Raw genomic sequence first — 17,809 nt, forward strand, 5'->3', positions numbered from 1 at the left:
GTCTGCAGAGTTTCTAAGATTAGTGGGATCTTGAGAATTGTTCTGTAAATCTGAATTTTGTTATGTCGTCCTAGTGATGAAACACCATGACCAAAAGCAACTTGGGGAGGAGAGGGCTTATTTAGCTTAGCTTCCACATCACTGCTAATTGAAGGAAGTCAGAACAGGCACTCAAGCAGGGCAGGAACCTGGAGGCAGGTGCTGATACAGAGGCCATGGAGGGGAGCTGCTTATTGGCTTGCTCGCTATGGCTTGCTCAGCCTGCTTTCTTACAGAACCCAGGACCACCAGCCCAGGGATGCACCACCCACGATGGGCTGGGCCCTCCCCCATAGATCACTAGTTAAGAAAATGCCCCACAGCTGAATCTTATGGAGGTACTTTCTCCATTGTGGTTCCCTCGTTCCAGTTGACTCTGGTTTATGAAGTTGACGTAAAATCAGCTGGGACAATTGTGTTGGGTTATTTCCTCAGTCAGGACAAATCCAGAAGTAGATTCTTAGTATAGAATGATGTCCACAAGAAACCTCCATTGTCATGGCGACACTCTACCTTAAACATTCCGAGGACTCTCAGGAGGCCATTCCCTCAAATCAGCCCTCAAGAATCAGGCAGAATATTTTGTCAGGATGCCCGAGGAAAAGAAAAACCGTGTGTGTTTGTTTTTACTTTAGGGCCCAGGGATAGTTTCTAGAAAACGCTTGCCTTCACTGCTGTCCCCACCATGACATCCTGGGTCAGGTAAGCATCCTATTTCCTGGTTCTTGTAGATGCCAATAAAATCCCAGTGTTCAGTGTTTCCAGCCTCAGCTTTCTGAGAGGATGACACATTGGCTGTACTGCAAATGAGGTTTTGCTTTTCATTTTTTTAAATGGAATAAACTCGAGGGATTTTGCTGTTGTCTCTGTTTCAGAACAGTGGCCTTCAAAATGGAACAGAGCCCAAGCTGCTTCACCCTCAGCAAGGGCTGTCTCTTGCCTTGTCACTGTAAAATAGGGTTAGCTTTGGGGGTGGGGGCAGGACAGTGTGGAGCAGCAGGTCTGCAGCTCCCTGAGTGACTTCGGGCTCTGTGCTGGTTAGCTGTGGTCAACTTGCCACAAACTGGGAAGAGAGACCCTCAACCGAGGAACTGCCTCCACCAGGTTGGCCTGTGGCCATACCTGAGGAGCATTTTCTTGGTGAAGGACTGATGTGGGAGGGCCCGGCTCACTGTAGGTGGAACCACCCTTAGGCAGCTGGTCCTGGGTTCAAGAAAGCCATCTGAGAAAGGCACAGGCATGGAGCTTCTCAGCAGCCTTCCTCAGTTGCCTGCTTCAGTTCCTACCCCTAGCTCCTGTGCGGGCTTCGCTGCATGGATTGTGATCAGAAACTGTAAGCGAAACAGATCTTTTCTTGCCCTAAGTTGGTTTTGGTTGGTGTTTTGTTTTGTTTTTTAATCACAGCAAACTGCAACAGAAATATTAGTCATAGACACTGGATTTCAGTGTTCTTCCACTTTCAGCCTTCTCTTCCGTGGGTTTCTCCAGTGGCTGAGTTCTCCACAAGTGGACTTCGTTTCTACTGACAAGGCAGTTGAGCTGCTTGCGTGCGTGCTAGCCGGATGGGTCTGTTGACGCCGCCTACTCCCACTGGAGTTCTAAGTGGGGAAGTGGGAGTGGAGGGGGATAGCTGGCTCTCATGGGTGGGGATCAAGTATTGCAGCAGATTGGGCAACTAGTAGGACCTTTATCCTCACCTGCCCAGGACCTCCAGGCAGGTGATGGTGTTTTTTGAGCTGGCCGCTGCCTGCTAGGAGCTGACCTCAGTCATATGCAGCAGTTTTAGGGAAGCGTTCTGACCCTGTGTTCCCCTAAGGCTGTTTGGTACCAAGGCTCGCTTGAGAACCCTGGAATTGTCCCCTTTAACTCAGGATTTATAACTCTTTAATCCCTAGCAAGAAACCTTAGTCCTCAAGGCTCCGTTGTTTCAGGAACTTCTGGTTTGGGAGGGGCCTCACACAAGGCCTATTAACAGCCTTTCCCAACTGAGTAAAGAACAGGGAATTCAGAGCACCTGGTCCCACACAGGGGCTCAGGTGACGTTTGCCACTTCCTCTGCGTCAGGAGGAATCAGGTAGGAATTGCTTTATTAACAGACATCCTGAGGAACAGAGGAAATACTCAGGAACACTCAACGGCATAAAACCAAGCCTTTGTAACCTGCTTTGGGATGCAGATCTCTGGGCCAGCCTATGTCCAATGTCCTGTTTCCCAGCAGACCACATTCTCCTGATGCAAGGAAACTGGACTTGAGTAGTTGGTCTTTCTTGTTGGACTTTCTTGGACCACCATCCCCCAAATAATGACATAGAGACTTACTATTGGCCTTTAGCTTAGGCTGGTTCCCAACCAGCTCTTATAACTTAATCTGTTTCAATTAATCTCCGTTTTGCCATATGGCTTTTTACCTCTCCTTCATTCTGTATGGCCGACTCCCTCTGTCTCACTGGCATCCCCCATGTGCCTAGATTCTTTACAGTTTGTCTCTCCTCAGAAGTCCTGCTTATTCTCTCCTGCCTAGCTATTGGCCATGCTTTTTATTAAACCAATCAGGTGCCTTGGGCAGGCAAGGTAAAACCGTGACACATCTTCACACAATGTGATTAAAATGTCCCGCAACAGACTTTGCCAATTTTCTTGAAATTATATTTGGTGCAGATATTTCCTTTATCTTCCTGGAGCACAGCCTCAGAACGTTCTTACCAGGTTTGGTCACCATGGACATGGTCATCCAGCTTTTTTAGCTGACTGTTTCTGGTTATCTGCTTCCCCACTACCATGTCTTTTTGTTCTACAGCCCACTACGATTGGACAGAGGACACCCATATTTTGAAAGATTGCATCAAAATGTTCCTATGAAACTGTGTATATGCCAGTCTTTTCTAGGTTACAAGTTGAATTTTGACTCTTCCCCAAAAGATATGGTGGATTCTCAACCTCCAGGACCTCAGGATGTAATCTTATTTGAGATAGGGTCCCTGGAGGGATAAAGTGAAGTTAAGATGGATCATGTACCCTAACGGGGAGAAATTGGGAGATAGACATGCGTGAGCCTAGAGGCCTGGAGCAGGTTCTCCCCTCACACCTGTTGGGAACAACCCTACACACATGTTATTTTGGATTGCTAGTCTCCAGAACTGAGTTTATTTCTCTTGTGCAAACCACTCACTGGTACTTGTTTGCACCTGCCCTAGCAAACCAATACATCTGGTGAACATCAGTGAGACCTAGGGTAGCTTCGCTCTCCTCCACAGTGGCCCCTAATAAGAATTATTGCTAGTGTATCTTGGGTGCCATGCTAAGCACTGCTGTATGAAATTTACATGTATTAACTTGCCTGATGCTCCCAACAGTATTGAGAGGGTTGTTGCCATTTTATGGATGAGAACACCAAGGAATGGTGAAGTTCAATAACCAGTCCCAACTCACACAAATTAGTTAATAGACCCTACATTTGAGGTTAGTGTGCATGTACAGACATGTAATTTCAACATACACTGTTGAAATTGTGTTGTATATTGTATAACCAGAGTGTGGGACATACTGTAAGAGATAGAGGAAAGAAACGGCAGTATGGTAGTGATGACAGCCTGTAAGTCTTGTGGCTTGGTTGGGTTGCCATCTGGGAGAGCCTTGTATTTTTCCCCCTGCTCTCTGTTGCCCCCTGTCCATAGGAATGGGGGGAGGACAGCTAATCTGACTTGGAGATGAAGCCATGATGCTGAGGAACCGGGGACCATTTCTCAGATTATTAATGGTGGTGGGGGGCAGCAGTACCACCCACCTCAGTAGGAGGCATTGATTTCAGAGGACCTAGGAGGAAAGCGGGAGGCGCCAGGAGCCCGGGGACAGAGTTCCACCTCTGTCTCCCAGGGCGGTCCCCTCCTGTACCCATCAGCAGTGCCCTGTGGCCCAGCCAGGAGTTCCCACTGAGGAGAAAAAAGCAACTCGGGCCTTGGCCTCAGTACATATTCCTTCTCTTGAAAGCGGTTGTGGTCTTTCCCTGCCCTAGGGGCTGGAAACTGACAAGGCGGATTCAGTCAGCGCAGACAGTTGCTGACAAGAAGCAGGACATTGCACATCAAACCCCCACCCTCCTCAGGGAATCCCTTTTCCATCCTGCTCTCGTGAGTGTGGGTGCACAGCTGCCTGTGGAGGCCAGAGCACAGGCGTGTGTGTCGTTCCCTCAGGTGATGCCACAGTGGTTTTTTTGGAAGAAGGATCTCTCGTTGGCCCAGGGCTTCCTGACTAGGCTGGGTTGGCCTGACTGCAAGCCCCTCCCCCACACTCAATGCCAACGCACTTAGCTTTTTTTTTTTTTTTTTTTTTTTAAATGGGGAACAAATTCAGGTTCTGTGCTTGTCCAGCATCTCTCCTGGCTGCGTTATCTTCCCAGCCCCTGTCTCTCATTTTGAAGCACAAGCTGTTATCTAAGATGAGATGTGCAGTTGATGTTGTCGGTCCTCTCCAGCTTCCCCAAGGTATGTGTTGAGTGTTGACTGTTTAGCTGCCCCAGTAAACAGTAAACCACCGTACCCAACGGGGGCTTTCTCCCCCGCTAACCCTCCTCGGCCACCTCTCCTCGCCTCCTAAGCCCCGATGACTAGAGCTGCTGACCGACTTAAGGGGTACTCAAAGGGGCATCCTTGCTTCTTGAAGCACCCAGTGGCATCGTGCTCCCTGTGACATCAGGTTGGAGTCTTGTTGATGCTACATTCTTGTATTGCCTGTGAAGTAATCCAAGGACCTTGCTGAGAATCCCTAGCTCCTACCCAGTAGTTACTAGGCAGGCAGGTGGGCACACCTGTGAACAGGGCACATCTCCACTAAGGTGGCCAGCTAGAAGGTAGTGCTCGAGACTGCTAGAGAAAGAACCAGGGCTCTGTCTTTAGGAACTCTGACTTAAGCCAGAGTAACTTGCTGAAGATCCAAGGTAACTTGGAGACCCAAGGTGGTCTTCTAGAGAATAAAAATTAAAGTATGTTTGCTTCAGTTTTGGCCACTTACAGTGAATATTGATGCCACTTTAGGCAAGTGATCATCTTTGTATGTTTATAATTACTCTTAGCTAATTGAAGTAGAGAAGTATAGGTTTTTATGGCAGAAGCTATTTTTGTACCAAGTATTTGTCAATTTTAAAAAATTATTTTGTTTTATGGGAATGGTTGCTTTGCCTGCATGTGTGTGTGTGTACCACCCGAATGCTTGGTGCCCAAAGAGGGTGGGTGTCAGATCCTCTGGAACTGGAGTTATAGACCACCGTTGTGAACCATCATGTGGGTTCTCTGGAAGAGCAGCCAGTGCTCTTAACCGCTGAGCGCCATCTCGCCAGCCTACCAGTTGTTTTTAGAAGGCCAGGAGCACTAACTGCACTATTCAAGCTCTTTAGTCCCAAGACCTGTTATTTCCTCTGTAGCTGTAGTAGTCGATTTAGTTGAGTTGTTACCCATGGAACTATTGTTTTTCATAATTTTAGAAGACAAACATCCATGGATAAATTTATTCTGAGAACTATATCTAGGCCTTTAAAACAAAATTGTTGAATTCATCCAATATGGCATTGTAAACATTTGCTTTGAGTAAGTTTTTAACACTGGCTGTTTGGAACTTGCTGTTCCCTCTCCTGTCTGTGGTAACCCCTGCTGTGTGGAAGCTAAAACTCCCTCCCCAGAATTGCGCAGAAAACAACCAGCCACACATTTTGAGGTGCAGATAGCTTGCTTTATTTTTTTCTTTTTAATCTCAAGGAGGTCCAACATTTATAACTACCAATTGAACTTATATCGCCATGAAAAGGACTACATCACATTGATAAATTTTTTTTGTGTGTGGGCAGTTGGTAGTATTGTTGTTTTAACGACAGCTTCTTTTGTTGTTATTTTATTATTATTTTGCTGTGGCTCATTTCTTAGTTGCCCAGTTTCGGGTGTAATTTAAATTTAGAACTACCACACGAGGCATTAGCTGCACCTGGGACCTCCAGGAGTTAGCACTGCTCTGGCATAGGAATACTTGAGGAGCTTGGTTAAACGTGGGGATGGCCAGGAGATGGTACTTTTCCCAAGCTACCCAGGCACTCTTTATGACAGAGACAGTGTGAAGTGAGCGAACAAAGTGTTGGCCGTGACACTTTGCTCTGGTAATATTTGTCATGATAATTTTAAGTGTGACATCATCAGAGGAAAATGTAAGACGTTAAAGTGTTGCTTGCAGGAGGGTAGATGCAAACATCACCAATGCCTTACATTTCTGATTCAGTAGGTATCAGTGTGCATGTCAGGGACATGCACAGCAGCATCCTCTTTTAGGTGGCTAGGACATCTTCAGTGGGGAATTTCTCTACCCACTGAGGCATACTTAGACATCAACAGTATGTTGAGGCACAAAGATTGATTAAGTATTGGCAGGGTATTCGTTCCATAATCCATAAGAAACTTTCTCCTACCAATGATTAGTTTCAAAAGTTACAGTGTAAAATGTCATAAAATAAATGGTACAAAACTTTATAACCGTGAATCCGGCTATATACAGTATGTACATGTCATTAGCAAATATTCTCAGGTCAACAAGTATGAAAGGATTGAAATGCATAATTTTGGAACTGTGACTCATTTCGATGGATACAAAACTACTTAAAATATGTACAGGTCAGAAAGATTAGTCCATGTGAATGATTTGTGAAGGATTATGAGTGTGGAGTATAAGAGCCCCCCGGCCCTCTTACATAGAGCGGATATTAATATTCACAGTGGCAGAGTCAGATCCAAATTCATTCCCTAGGCTCAGGGTGTAAAGTCCACCATCTTGTTTCTGTACGTCCGTGATGATGAGGGTTGTCAGGTCGTCTGTGTTTTCAATGTGGAATCTTCCTTGCTGTTCTAGGTTCTGGATTTTCCTTCCAGCACAGGACCATGTTATTTCTGGAGTAGGCTCCCCAGTAAAAGCACAGGCTACCGTTAGAACTTTACCTTCATCGATGCTGATATCGGACGGGAGAGCTTCAATTTTAGGTGGAATCCCTGTGTGGAACAGCAACAGAAAAGTTTTAGGATCACTGAAACAAGAAATCCTGTTCACTTTCTATTGAATTTACTGAAACTGTGGTTCTCTCAACATCTAGGTCACTACTCCATTGGCAAGCTTGTATCTCCAAAAATATTTACATTACAATAGCAGCAAATTTACCGTTAGGAAGTAGCAACATAAATAATTTTATGGCTGGGGAATCACCACAACATGAGGAACTATATTAAAGGGCCGCAGCATCAGGAAGGTTGAGAACCGCTGCTCTACAACTATACTGTGCCATGCATGTGGCTTGGCTCCTCTACCGGACATTTTCTTGCTCACCTCTTCCGCCTGCTTTCAGCATTCTACTGGTTGAGCTTTCCAGATGTGTCATACTAGACTTCCCCATAAAACTGCTGGAACTCATTTCTACAAAGGACTCTTGCATGGAGGACATGCTTTGGGCGGACATGCTTGCAAACTTCATTTCAGTCATGCTGCTAGCGCTGCCTCTGCTGAAGCTGCTGAAGGACGAGGCCTCTTGCTTAGAGGCAGACATTTGGACTGACTGAGCTGAGAAGCTTCCTTGCAAGCTCATATCGTCACTGGTTTTCAATGAGGCCTCTTGCTTAGAGGCAGACATTTGGACTGACTGAGCCGAGAAGCTTCCTTGCAAGCTCATATCGTCACTGGTTTTCAACACCACCTCTCTGGGTGGTTCTTCGACTAGAGCTGTGGAGCATAGCAGAGACACAGGGGACATCAAAGACATCTGGTTATTTGGAGACGTCTGACACCACCTTAACGGGAATGCGAACTTACACACATGGAAACACAATCCAAACAGTTTGCTGTCGAAGCATAAGCAAATACATGTATACATCCATCCATCAAGAGCTAGCTCCATGGCTCCGAGAAATGATTCTTAAATTTCTAACATTACATGCAGGTGCTAGAAGTCACTTAAGAGAAAAATGATTAGCTATGTATAAGGCAATTAACACATGATAGTCTGGAAAGTTTTTACAGGGTTGTTGGTAACTTCCAAAATTTAACTTACCAAAGTTCCTGTTTAGAGAAATGGATGATGAGGATGAATTCACACAAGATGCCTCTCTCTCTTACACATGGATTTTCACAAGGTCTTTTGAGAATTTTCTGTGCTTAAAACTCAAGCAACCCTCACCTCACCCCACCCTGAGGTCATAAGGAAAGTGGCAAAGATGTACTTACGATGGACTGTTAGGGAAGCTGTGGCTGAACATTGGCCACGGAAATTTTTGGCCTTAACTGTGTACTTTCCGCTGTCACTTACGGATGCCTTTCGGATTTCAAGAGTATATATATTTCGGGAGCGACTCACGCTAACGTTCGAAGAAATGGAAATCTAAAAGAATGGAGAAAAGGCAGTGAAGTCTTTAGCTAGAGACACGACATTCTAAATTTTCTCCACTATATATATTCATAACTTAAACTTACTGGCAGGTTGTTTTTAAACCACTCAATTTCAGGGGATGGCTCCCCACTGATCTCACAAGAAAAGAGAACATTTTGTCCTTCGTTAATATTTTGAGATCTGGGTTGTGAGATGAAGGCTGGAGCATCTGAGAGTTCCTTGCTCAGGGTCAAGTCATACTGACACTTGACGATTCCCTGACTGGTTTTGCCTATGCAGGTGAGGATTCCTTCATCTCTGTGACTGGCTTGCTTGATGGTGAGGGTTTGGTCACTGCCAGATACTCCATATCTGTATTCCTCTGAGTTAGTCAGCTCAGTGCCGTTCAGTACCCATTTCACATCAGTGGCACCAGCAATGTTGGCTCTCAGAGTCACTCTCTGGCCATCGCTTATGCTCATCTGAGTAGATGACGCTTTGATCTCAGCTTGAGTTTTGACTTCTTCTGATGCCTGCGAGGTTTTGGTGACTTCTTCCTGGACAATGGATTTTTCTAGGGAGGCTGCTGCTGATTTCTTGACCTCTTCAGAAATCAGAACTCTGGAAGCTTCCTCCTTGATGGCCAGTTTCTCATGAGATTTTACCTCTGACATCTTGATTTCTTCAGAACTTTGGGATTTTTGAGAAATTTCCTCTTGGATACTTGCTTTCTTCTGAGATGTAACTTCGGAGGTCTTCTGGGTAGATACTCTCTGTGCCTCGGTGTCTTTTACAGCTAAAAAAAATAAGAAAGAGACCAATGTAAGTAGACTTAATTGAAAAGTAACTTCCCTCTCTACTTTTGTAGATTCTACTATGTGATACAGAGCCTGAAACAAATGCCAGCTTCTATATGTGGTGTTGGTAACACCAACTCTGCCTCAGCTCCATCTGTAGGAAGTTGTCACACAGGACTCTTGAGATTGGTGCAGTGGCTTCTTAAACTAGGTTAAGTTGACGATGATTCATATGACATGGGACACATCTTGAACAGGGTAGACAAAGGTTTAGATGTGTGGACTTTGGAGTTTTTGAGCAAATGAAAAATTATCTTTTGAAAGACAGATGCTCTAATTTTACTGGGATTATGAGTGTATTGGAAAATGGCAAGCCTCAAAGTTTAGAGAAGAACTAATGTTCTGTGTATTCACTCAATTTTACTTATTTTATTTTTTGAGCCAGGGCCTCATAGAGCCGAGGCTTGACTTCAAATTCTTTTTGTAACTGAGGCTGACCTTGAATTCCTTACCCTTCTGCTCTAACCCAGTGTCGTGATTATAGGCCAAAGGTACTAGACCTGCCTGACTTGATTCTTAAATATCCCTGAGAGCAGGTTGTAAGATATGGGAAATCATATATAGCACCGCATGTAATCATGCACACCTTTTATGCTAATACAGAGGCATATATTAACTGTAAACTGGTGTTTCTAGATTTGAACATTTTTTTTACACTGGTGTATGTTGTGTGTTAGAAACTTGTTTTAATAGTGTTCTCTAGGAAACATTAGTTACACACAAAACTCCACCTACCTTTTATTGTTAGCTTGCAGCTGGAGGACACAGACCCAGCAGAATTTGTTATTGTACAGGCATAAAGCCCGGCATCAGAAGTCTCGGGCTTGAGGATTTCTAGGGTGAATCCTTCTTTGTCTTTAGAGAGTTTGTACTTACTGCCTTGTGCAATAGCCTGTGGAAAGCAAGTATTGAAGTTTTAAAGCATGGCTTAATCTGGAGTTGGGGGGTGAATGAGGAGACATTAGATTTTTCTAGGAAACAGGTAAAGGACATTTTAGAACTGGTTACCTTTCCATCCTTTGTCCAGGTGCCAGCTGGCTGGGGCTCTCCAGTAACTTTAACTATAAGTTTAGCAACACTGTCTGAAGAAATGGTTATATCCTGCAGCCCAGTAACAATTACTGGCTTCGAGGAAATTGATTCAGGGGCTGTTGGTTCCTGCTTCTTTGCTTCTGCTGACTCCGCAGTTTTCTGGACAGATTTCTTGGCTTCTGCTGACTCCGCAGTTTTCTGAGTGGCTTTCTTAGTTTCTGATATGCTTGACACCTGCTCATGAATGCTCTTGAAGGATTGCCCAGTAAACTGGAAGCTGGTTTTGGAAGTTCCTCCTTCACCAGAAACCTCACAAACATACTCTCCACAATCAGACTCACTAAGGTTATGAATTTTGAGTTCGTAGGTACCATCTGCTGAGTAATGAAACTGGAAATGCCCATTTTCCTTGAGTTTCTTGCCGTCTTTATACCAGGTGACCTCTTTGGCACACAGTGCACTACTTTCAACTGCACAGGTCAGCTTTGCAATATCTTTAGAAGCTACGGCTTTCAGGGACTGAGTTATCTTTGGTGGGGCAGAGACTGGGAGCTGTTGAGCCTTCTCTGCCGGTGCGGGCTTTGTGTCTGTGGGTGACACCACTTTTGGATGAGAAGGCACTGGTTCTGGAGATTTTACTCTTTTGGGAGACTTCACCGTTTCTGGGGACTTGACTCGAGGCTCTGGGGACTTGACTCTGGGTGGCGATGTCACAGTCTTTTCAGTCACCCTGGCTTTCTGCACGGTCAGTGTGAACTGGGCTTCTTGCTTGCCGTCACTGTTTTCTACCGCCACACTGTAGCTGCCCTCGTCTGACGACTGCACCGAAGAAATCTCAAAGGTCGATTTGTACTTTGTGGTGGTCACTTGCTGGCGCGAAGAAGTACCTATTACTTGTCCTCCACGCAGCCAGGTCACCGTTGGTACCGGCTCCCCATCTGTATCACAAGAAAACCTTGCTGGCTCGCCTTCATAGACGGTTATGGACCGCGGCTTGGTTAAAATTCTTGCCGCCAGGGTCGTCTTCATCTTTCTCACTGTGGATTTTTCCTCCAGTGACTTCTGCTCCGAGGCAGCACTTTTCATTTCCGCAGAGGCATAATGCTCATAGGACGAGAGACTTTCCCTTGTCTCTGTCATTTGTGACTTGACTTCCCTGACCGAAGAAGCAGCTTCCATCTCCGATGTCCTCTTAAACGATGAAACCGCATACGCCTCTGTTTTGGTCAGTTCAGGGAAGACTGACTTGGGAACCTCCTCGTCTCTGCGTCGGGATGCATAGGTGGTATAATCTCCTCCAGTTACATCCAGGGTTGCGTAGTCAGATGCCTCGCCTTTGTAGTTGGTGCACACAGCCCGGTAGGTTCCACTGTCCTCAGTATGACAGTCCAGGATTTCCAAGGTCAGGACCCCACTCGTGTTGGTGTAATGAATCTTACTGCTCTCTTGGAGTTCGACACCATTGTGGTACCATTTAACTTCAGCAGTTGGCTTAGACTGCACATTTAAGATGAAGCGTGTGTTTTGGCCGCAGGGCACCCTGTGGGACCGCATGCGCAGTGTGATTCGAGGGGCGTGGTCAAGTGTGAAAGGCTGCTGACTCAGAACTTCATACTTCCTTTCTGATGTCTTCTGAGTCTTCAAGGCAGCCTTCATGGACTCGTACCTGGAAAAGATATCAAATCTGGCAGACCTCTCAAATCTTGAGAGAGATCGCTCGCTGGTCACAGGGCTGGGAGAACGTGGACGAGTTCTCTCTGGAGTGGGAGATCTTCTTTCTAAGTCATCTTCGTATTCCTCAGCTGGTTGTGGATGGGATCGGATCAGCTCCGACACTGGTCTCATTAACTCAATGTAAGTTGGAGACAAGGAACGCCGGCGTCTCAGGAGTCTGGACACAGATGAGGACGATTCTCTTTGAGCCCGTCTTGAGATTTCGTATTCCTCTTCAATTTCTGTTATCTCTGTCACTTGTCTCTGTCGCTTTGATTTCTTTTTGGACTTTTCTTCCTTTGACATGTGGTCAAGCTCACTTTTGTATTCCGAGAGACGCTGGGTGGTTGTCACTGGCCTCAGAAGCTCCTCTTCCTCCTTCTCAGCCATGATCCTCTGCCGTAGCTTTGGCTGCCGGTATGAGGCCTGGGCATGCCGTTCCCGCAGCTCGGCATAACTTGTGCTGGTTTCCTCCTTTGTAGGGATGTGATAGGTCGAGTATCTGAAATCTCTTCTGCCCTCCACCTTGACATGAGCTGGTGGGGAAGAATACCGCAGGCTAGAAAGCTCGAAGCGTGGAGGGCTTCGGCTGGGGGGCGAAGCTGAAAAGCCCAACTCAAGCTCTTCTTCAAGACGCAGCCTCTCTTCCTCTGTTCTTTTCATCGCCAGGTAGTCATCGATGGGGAGGAGTAGCTCCTCATCTGACATGTCACCCAGAGAGCGTCTCCTCCGTCTATAGTAATAAACATCATAATCAGGAGAAGGGGTACGCCGGCGGGCTGGCCTCACCATTTCCAGATCGTCTTGGGATAGTTTGGGGATCCGCCATTTGGGTCGGTATTGATCTGTAATCCGGGGAAGAGGCATCACGTAGAACTGCTCCCATCTTGAAAGGCGGATGCGCTTGGGTCTTTTCTGGACAACCCTGTCAAGTTTCCCAGGCATCTCGTATTGATCCCGGACCTTCTTATACCACTTCATGTCAGACATAGGGATGAACTGCTTGATGTGTTGGTCTTCTTCTACGGTGGCTTGTTTGAACCTGCGGGGCTCTGGAACTTCGTAAGGCATGCGGAATTTTCTCTCCTCTTTCTTTTCCTCCGTCTGAAGCCGGTATTCTCCCTTGACAGTCTTGGTGCTCACAGCTGGTTTGTAAAGAATGGCAGCCTCTCTCAGAGCCTCTTGGGCTACTGGGGTCAGCGGCACACTTTCAGTTCCAGAGAGAATCTCAGCCATCCTCAGCGTTTTGTCAATCTGCTTTTGGACGTGCCGCTCACGTTCCTCCTTGCTCTGGAATTCTTGCTTGACGTATCTCAGCCGTTCTACTTGTAAGTGAGCCTGGCAGCTGGTGGATCCAGCTGTGTTTGTGGCCGTGACTCTGTAATAACCCGTGTCTTCAGGCAAAGTGTCCCTGATGTGCAAGGCATAGTAATCTAAGCCTTCGTGGACAATTTCAATGTGGGGCCCGAGGGACAGCGGCTGACCATCTTTCTCCCATTTTAATGTTGGGGCGGGGATGCCAGACACTCTGATCTCAAAGCAGACACTTTGGCCTTCATGGCATTCAGCGTTTGCCAGTAGCCGCTTGAACATGGGTCTGAGGGTGGTGTCTGTTGGAGGTGGATGTAAAGTCACAGTCAGCTTTGCTTTACAGCTGTCCTCACCGTATTTATTCCTTGCCACAACGGTGTATTCGGCATCATCATCTGTGGTCACACTGTTGATTGTTAATTGATAAAGACCCTTGTCAGACTCGAATGTGTATTTCTTTTCGTCATCACCTGGCTTGATTTTCTGGCCTGATTTATACCAGGTCACACGAGGTTCTGGGTGGACCGTGATAGTTACTCCAAACCGGACATTTTCCCCCACATATGCTGTCTTGTTATAGAGAGGCAGGGTAAATTCTGGTGGCCTTTCAAGGAGCCGCATTGCGTCCGTTCTGCGCTTGACTTTCTTGGTTCTGCGGCAGTAATAGTCATAAACTTCCCTCACACTTTTAACAAACAGCTCTGCGTAAGAGCTGTCTTCACCATAGTCATTGACGACTTTGCATCTGTAGGTACCGTCATCAAACTTGGTGATGTCTTTGACATACATGGTGGCCACTCCATCTTCATAGGTGATTTCATACTTCTCACTGTTTTCCAGCTGTCTCACGCCAAAGTACCAGGTTACCTGGGTAGACTGATCATAATTTTCGATTTTGCATACATATTTGACATTTCCCCCTTCTTCGCCAACTGCATGCATTATCTGCCCAGAGATTGGGCCAATTTCAATGGATGCCACTTTAACTTTAGCCACACTTACTCCCCTCTGAGAGCGAATGGCCCCACCACAGGAGATGCGGGCTGCTGATACAACCATATTGAGGTCTTTCTTGATCAGGGTATGGTAGTAACGCCGGTGTTTCAATGTTCTGATGACTTTAGTACTGACTCTGTCTATCCTCTGCTTCAGCCATGGGTGCTGCAATGCCTCTGATGCTGTCATGCGAGATTTTCTCTCTTTCACCAAGAGCCGGTCAACAAAATCCATGGCTTCAAGGCTAATTTCTTTGAATGCTTCTTCATCAAAAGTATATTCAGCATTCATGATGTTCTCTATCATCTGTTGGTTAGTTTCAGCCAAAAATGGGTTGATTCCACTCAGCAGAACGTACACCAGTGTACCAAGTGACCACATGTCCGTGGCAGTGCTGACAACATCATGCTGGTGGACTTCAGGGGCATAGTATTCAGGGGCAGTGAACAGAAGCCTAAAGTTGTCTCCTGGCTTTAGCTGACGCGCTTGACCAAATTCTATTATTTTAATAGTAGAGTTCTTTCTTGTCTGATAGATGATATTTTCTGGTCGAATGTCAAAATTGCCAATATTATGACTATGTAAGAACTCCAGTGCTTCGCAGACCTGGCGAACATAGCTTACAATTTCTCTTTCATTCAGTTCAAAGGCACTTGTATTGATGCGTTCAAATATGTCGAGTCCTGATATAAATTCAAAGATCATAACCAGTTCTTCCATGCTTTCAAATGATTCGTGGAGGTATAAGATGTTTCTGTGCCTAGCAATGTTTAGAATGGAGATCTCTTTCTTGACCAAAACCTGATCAGTCCCCTTGACTTTAACAAATTTGGCCATGAATGTCTTCTTTGAGGATGTTTCAACACAACGGTGGACAATTCCAAACTCCCCACGTCCAAGATCTTCAGCTATCATGTATTTCTCATAGAGTTCCTTAGTTTTAGAGTGTGAGGCTTTAGTCATGGTGACTTCCCTGGTTTCATCCACCTCGTCATCATAATTCATGGCTCTGGCCTTATCTTCTTTGGTAACGGTTGGTTCTGAAGGCTCTGAAGGCTTGCTCAGGCCGAATTTATTTTCAGCTATTACTCGGAACTGATAACTTGTTTTCCCAAATAAGTTGATGACGGTATACCGTGTTTCTCGGGCCTGTCCCACCCGGAGCCATCTTTCTGCAGTCGTTGCGCATTTTTCAACAATGTAGCTGGTGACTTTGCTGCCACCATCAGAAGCCGGCTCTGTCCAGGTTAAGTTGACAGAATCTCGTGAGACATCACTAACTTTGACGCCTCTGGGTGGGTCAGGAACATCAGCCACATCCAGTTCAACTGTCTTTTGATCGATTCCAAATCTGTTTTTAGCACAGACGACATAGAAGCCAGCATCTTTTCTCTCCACTCCATTGGGGAAGACAAGTGATGTGAAGGATCTTGTGACGATCACTTGGTAGTGGCCATTGTTATCAATGAGATCTTGACCTTTCTGCCAGGTGATCACAGGATCTGGTTTGCCACTGAAGGGGATCTTGATGCTGATCACTTCCCCTCGGAGAGCATGAACTGCTCCCATGCCTTCAAGAGTTTTGGGCAGGTGTATCTTAGCTGGAACTAAAGGTAAAAGAACAAAGAACATGACTTAGCAAGACTGAACAATACTTTGCCCCACAAATTAATAATAGCTTGTCTAACACCAAACTGATGTTCACGGGTTTGTTTTTACCTTCCACTTCCAAGGAGGCAGTGCCAGACACAGATCCCCCTTGGTTGGTAGCTCTGACTTGGTAAACTGTGGCATCATCATCTGTGACACTTGCAATGATGAGCTGGTGGTAACCACCCTTAAATTCTTGAATTCTATACTTGAGTCCGTCTGCGATGATTTCTTTGCCTTGTCTGTACCATTTCACAATAGGCTTTGGATGACCGGTCACCTTGCAGACCAACGTGGCATTGCTCTGATACCGCACATTCAGGTTTCTCAGCTCCTCCTTGAAGTGTGGCGCCTGAATCGGGACATCGGATTTTGGAGTGACAGGCTCTGATATTTCACTCCATTCACTTTCTCCACCTAGGTTTTCACATTTTACACGGAACTCGTATTCAAGCCCTTCAATGAGGTTCTGCACTGAGAAGACCGTTTCTCGAATCTCTTCGGTCGTCACGGCAATCCACTTGTTTTGCTTCTTCTCTCGCTTCTCAAGGTAGTAATTTCTGATCTTTGCACCTCCATCGCTTGCAGGTGGCTTCCAGGCCACAACGCAAGAATCTTTGGTCACAGCAGTGATGGTCGGTCTACCAGGAACACTTGGTTTTTCTATTAAAAAAAAAATAAAAAGATTTGTCATGTTTAAAATAGCTTTACTTTTTAAAATCCTATTTTAATTAATGACTCCAAAGTTCTATGCAACTACAAAGAAGGGAATAGAATATGTACCTGTAACCCCCCCCCCCACCAAAGATATAAAAACATCCAATTACAGTTAGAGAAAAACATACTTTATCGGAGCCTTCTATTCCCTCTCAAACTTTATTTCTGCTCAAAAGAATTTAATGGGGACAAACTTTTACCACTTAGCCAGAAGAGCTAGGGACCAGATTGTGCTCACCAAATGGACTCTTGATGATCACGATGGAGGCGACCTCTAGTGGCTCACTGATGCCAAAGGTGTTCTGAGCTGAGACCCGGAAATAATAGCCGGCATTTTCTGTGAGGTTCACAATTCTACAGGTTGTCACTGAGATGGCTGAAGACACCAATTGCCATTCAGCACCTTCCTTGGCCTCACATTTCTCCACCACATAATTGGTGATCCAGGAGCCGCCATCATCAGCAGGTGGCTTCCAGCTGATTACCACGGAGTTCTTCAGTAGTGCTTCAATCACAATTGGTCCTGTGGGTTTGTCTGGTTTATCTGTCGAGAGAAGGTACAATGTAGTGGGTCTCACTGTGTGTTTCTTAATATCTCTGAAAAGAATGGTACCAAAGGCAAAAGCAAAATACCTTGTATTTCCACATCCAGGGTGGCATCAACTGTCCCAAAGACATTGCTGAGCTGAACCTTGTACTTCCCAGCATGAGTCTTACGTTGGACATTCTTCATGACAAGGTGAGTGTAGTGCTCAGTGTTTTCAATAGTAATGCTTTCTGAGTTTTGCAAAAGTTTCTGGCCATGGAACCAAGTCATGGCAGGTACTGGGCGACCGATGTACATAACATGGAGCCGAAGTGTGGAGCCCACGGCACCGTAATACTTCTCTTTCAGTGGGTAACCAGGGTGGAACTGTGGTGCCGCTTGCAGAAGCAGCTTGCTGCTGGTTTCTACTTCTCCAACTTCATTTGTAGCTACGCATGTGTAAACACCTTCGTCTTCTTGTTCCTCAGTCATTACCGTCAGAGTATGTGTGCGCCCATCTGAAGACATTTTGTACTTCCGGCTTTGGATGAGCTCTTTACCAAACCGGTACCATTTAATGTCAGG

At 45.8% G+C, this 17,809-nt stretch overlaps 1 protein-coding gene across 1 annotated transcript in view; it reads right to left on the bottom strand.

The window, feature by feature from the left end:
• Window positions 1–6,759: 6,759 nt before the first annotated feature.
• Ttn (titin) overlaps window positions 6,760–17,809 on the bottom strand; it is a 269,525-nt gene continuing 258,475 nt past the window's right edge. The window contains 11 exon segments of the mRNA XM_036184883.1: window positions 6,760–7,058; window positions 7,390–7,585; window positions 7,670–7,779; window positions 8,281–8,434; window positions 8,527–9,218; window positions 10,015–10,171; window positions 10,288–10,437; window positions 10,477–15,938; window positions 16,051–16,644; window positions 16,937–17,242; window positions 17,332–17,809. The exon segment at window positions 17,332–17,809 is cut by the window's right edge and continues 98 nt beyond it. Coding sequence (XP_036040776.1) covers window positions 6,760–7,058; window positions 7,390–7,585; window positions 7,670–7,779; window positions 8,281–8,434; window positions 8,527–9,218; window positions 10,015–10,171; window positions 10,288–10,437; window positions 10,477–15,938; window positions 16,051–16,644; window positions 16,937–17,242; window positions 17,332–17,809 — 8,598 coding nt within the window.

This window comes from Onychomys torridus, chromosome 4 (genome assembly GCF_903995425.1).
Source record: "Onychomys torridus chromosome 4, mOncTor1.1, whole genome shotgun sequence".
NCBI lineage: Eukaryota > Metazoa > Chordata > Mammalia > Rodentia > Cricetidae > Onychomys > Onychomys torridus.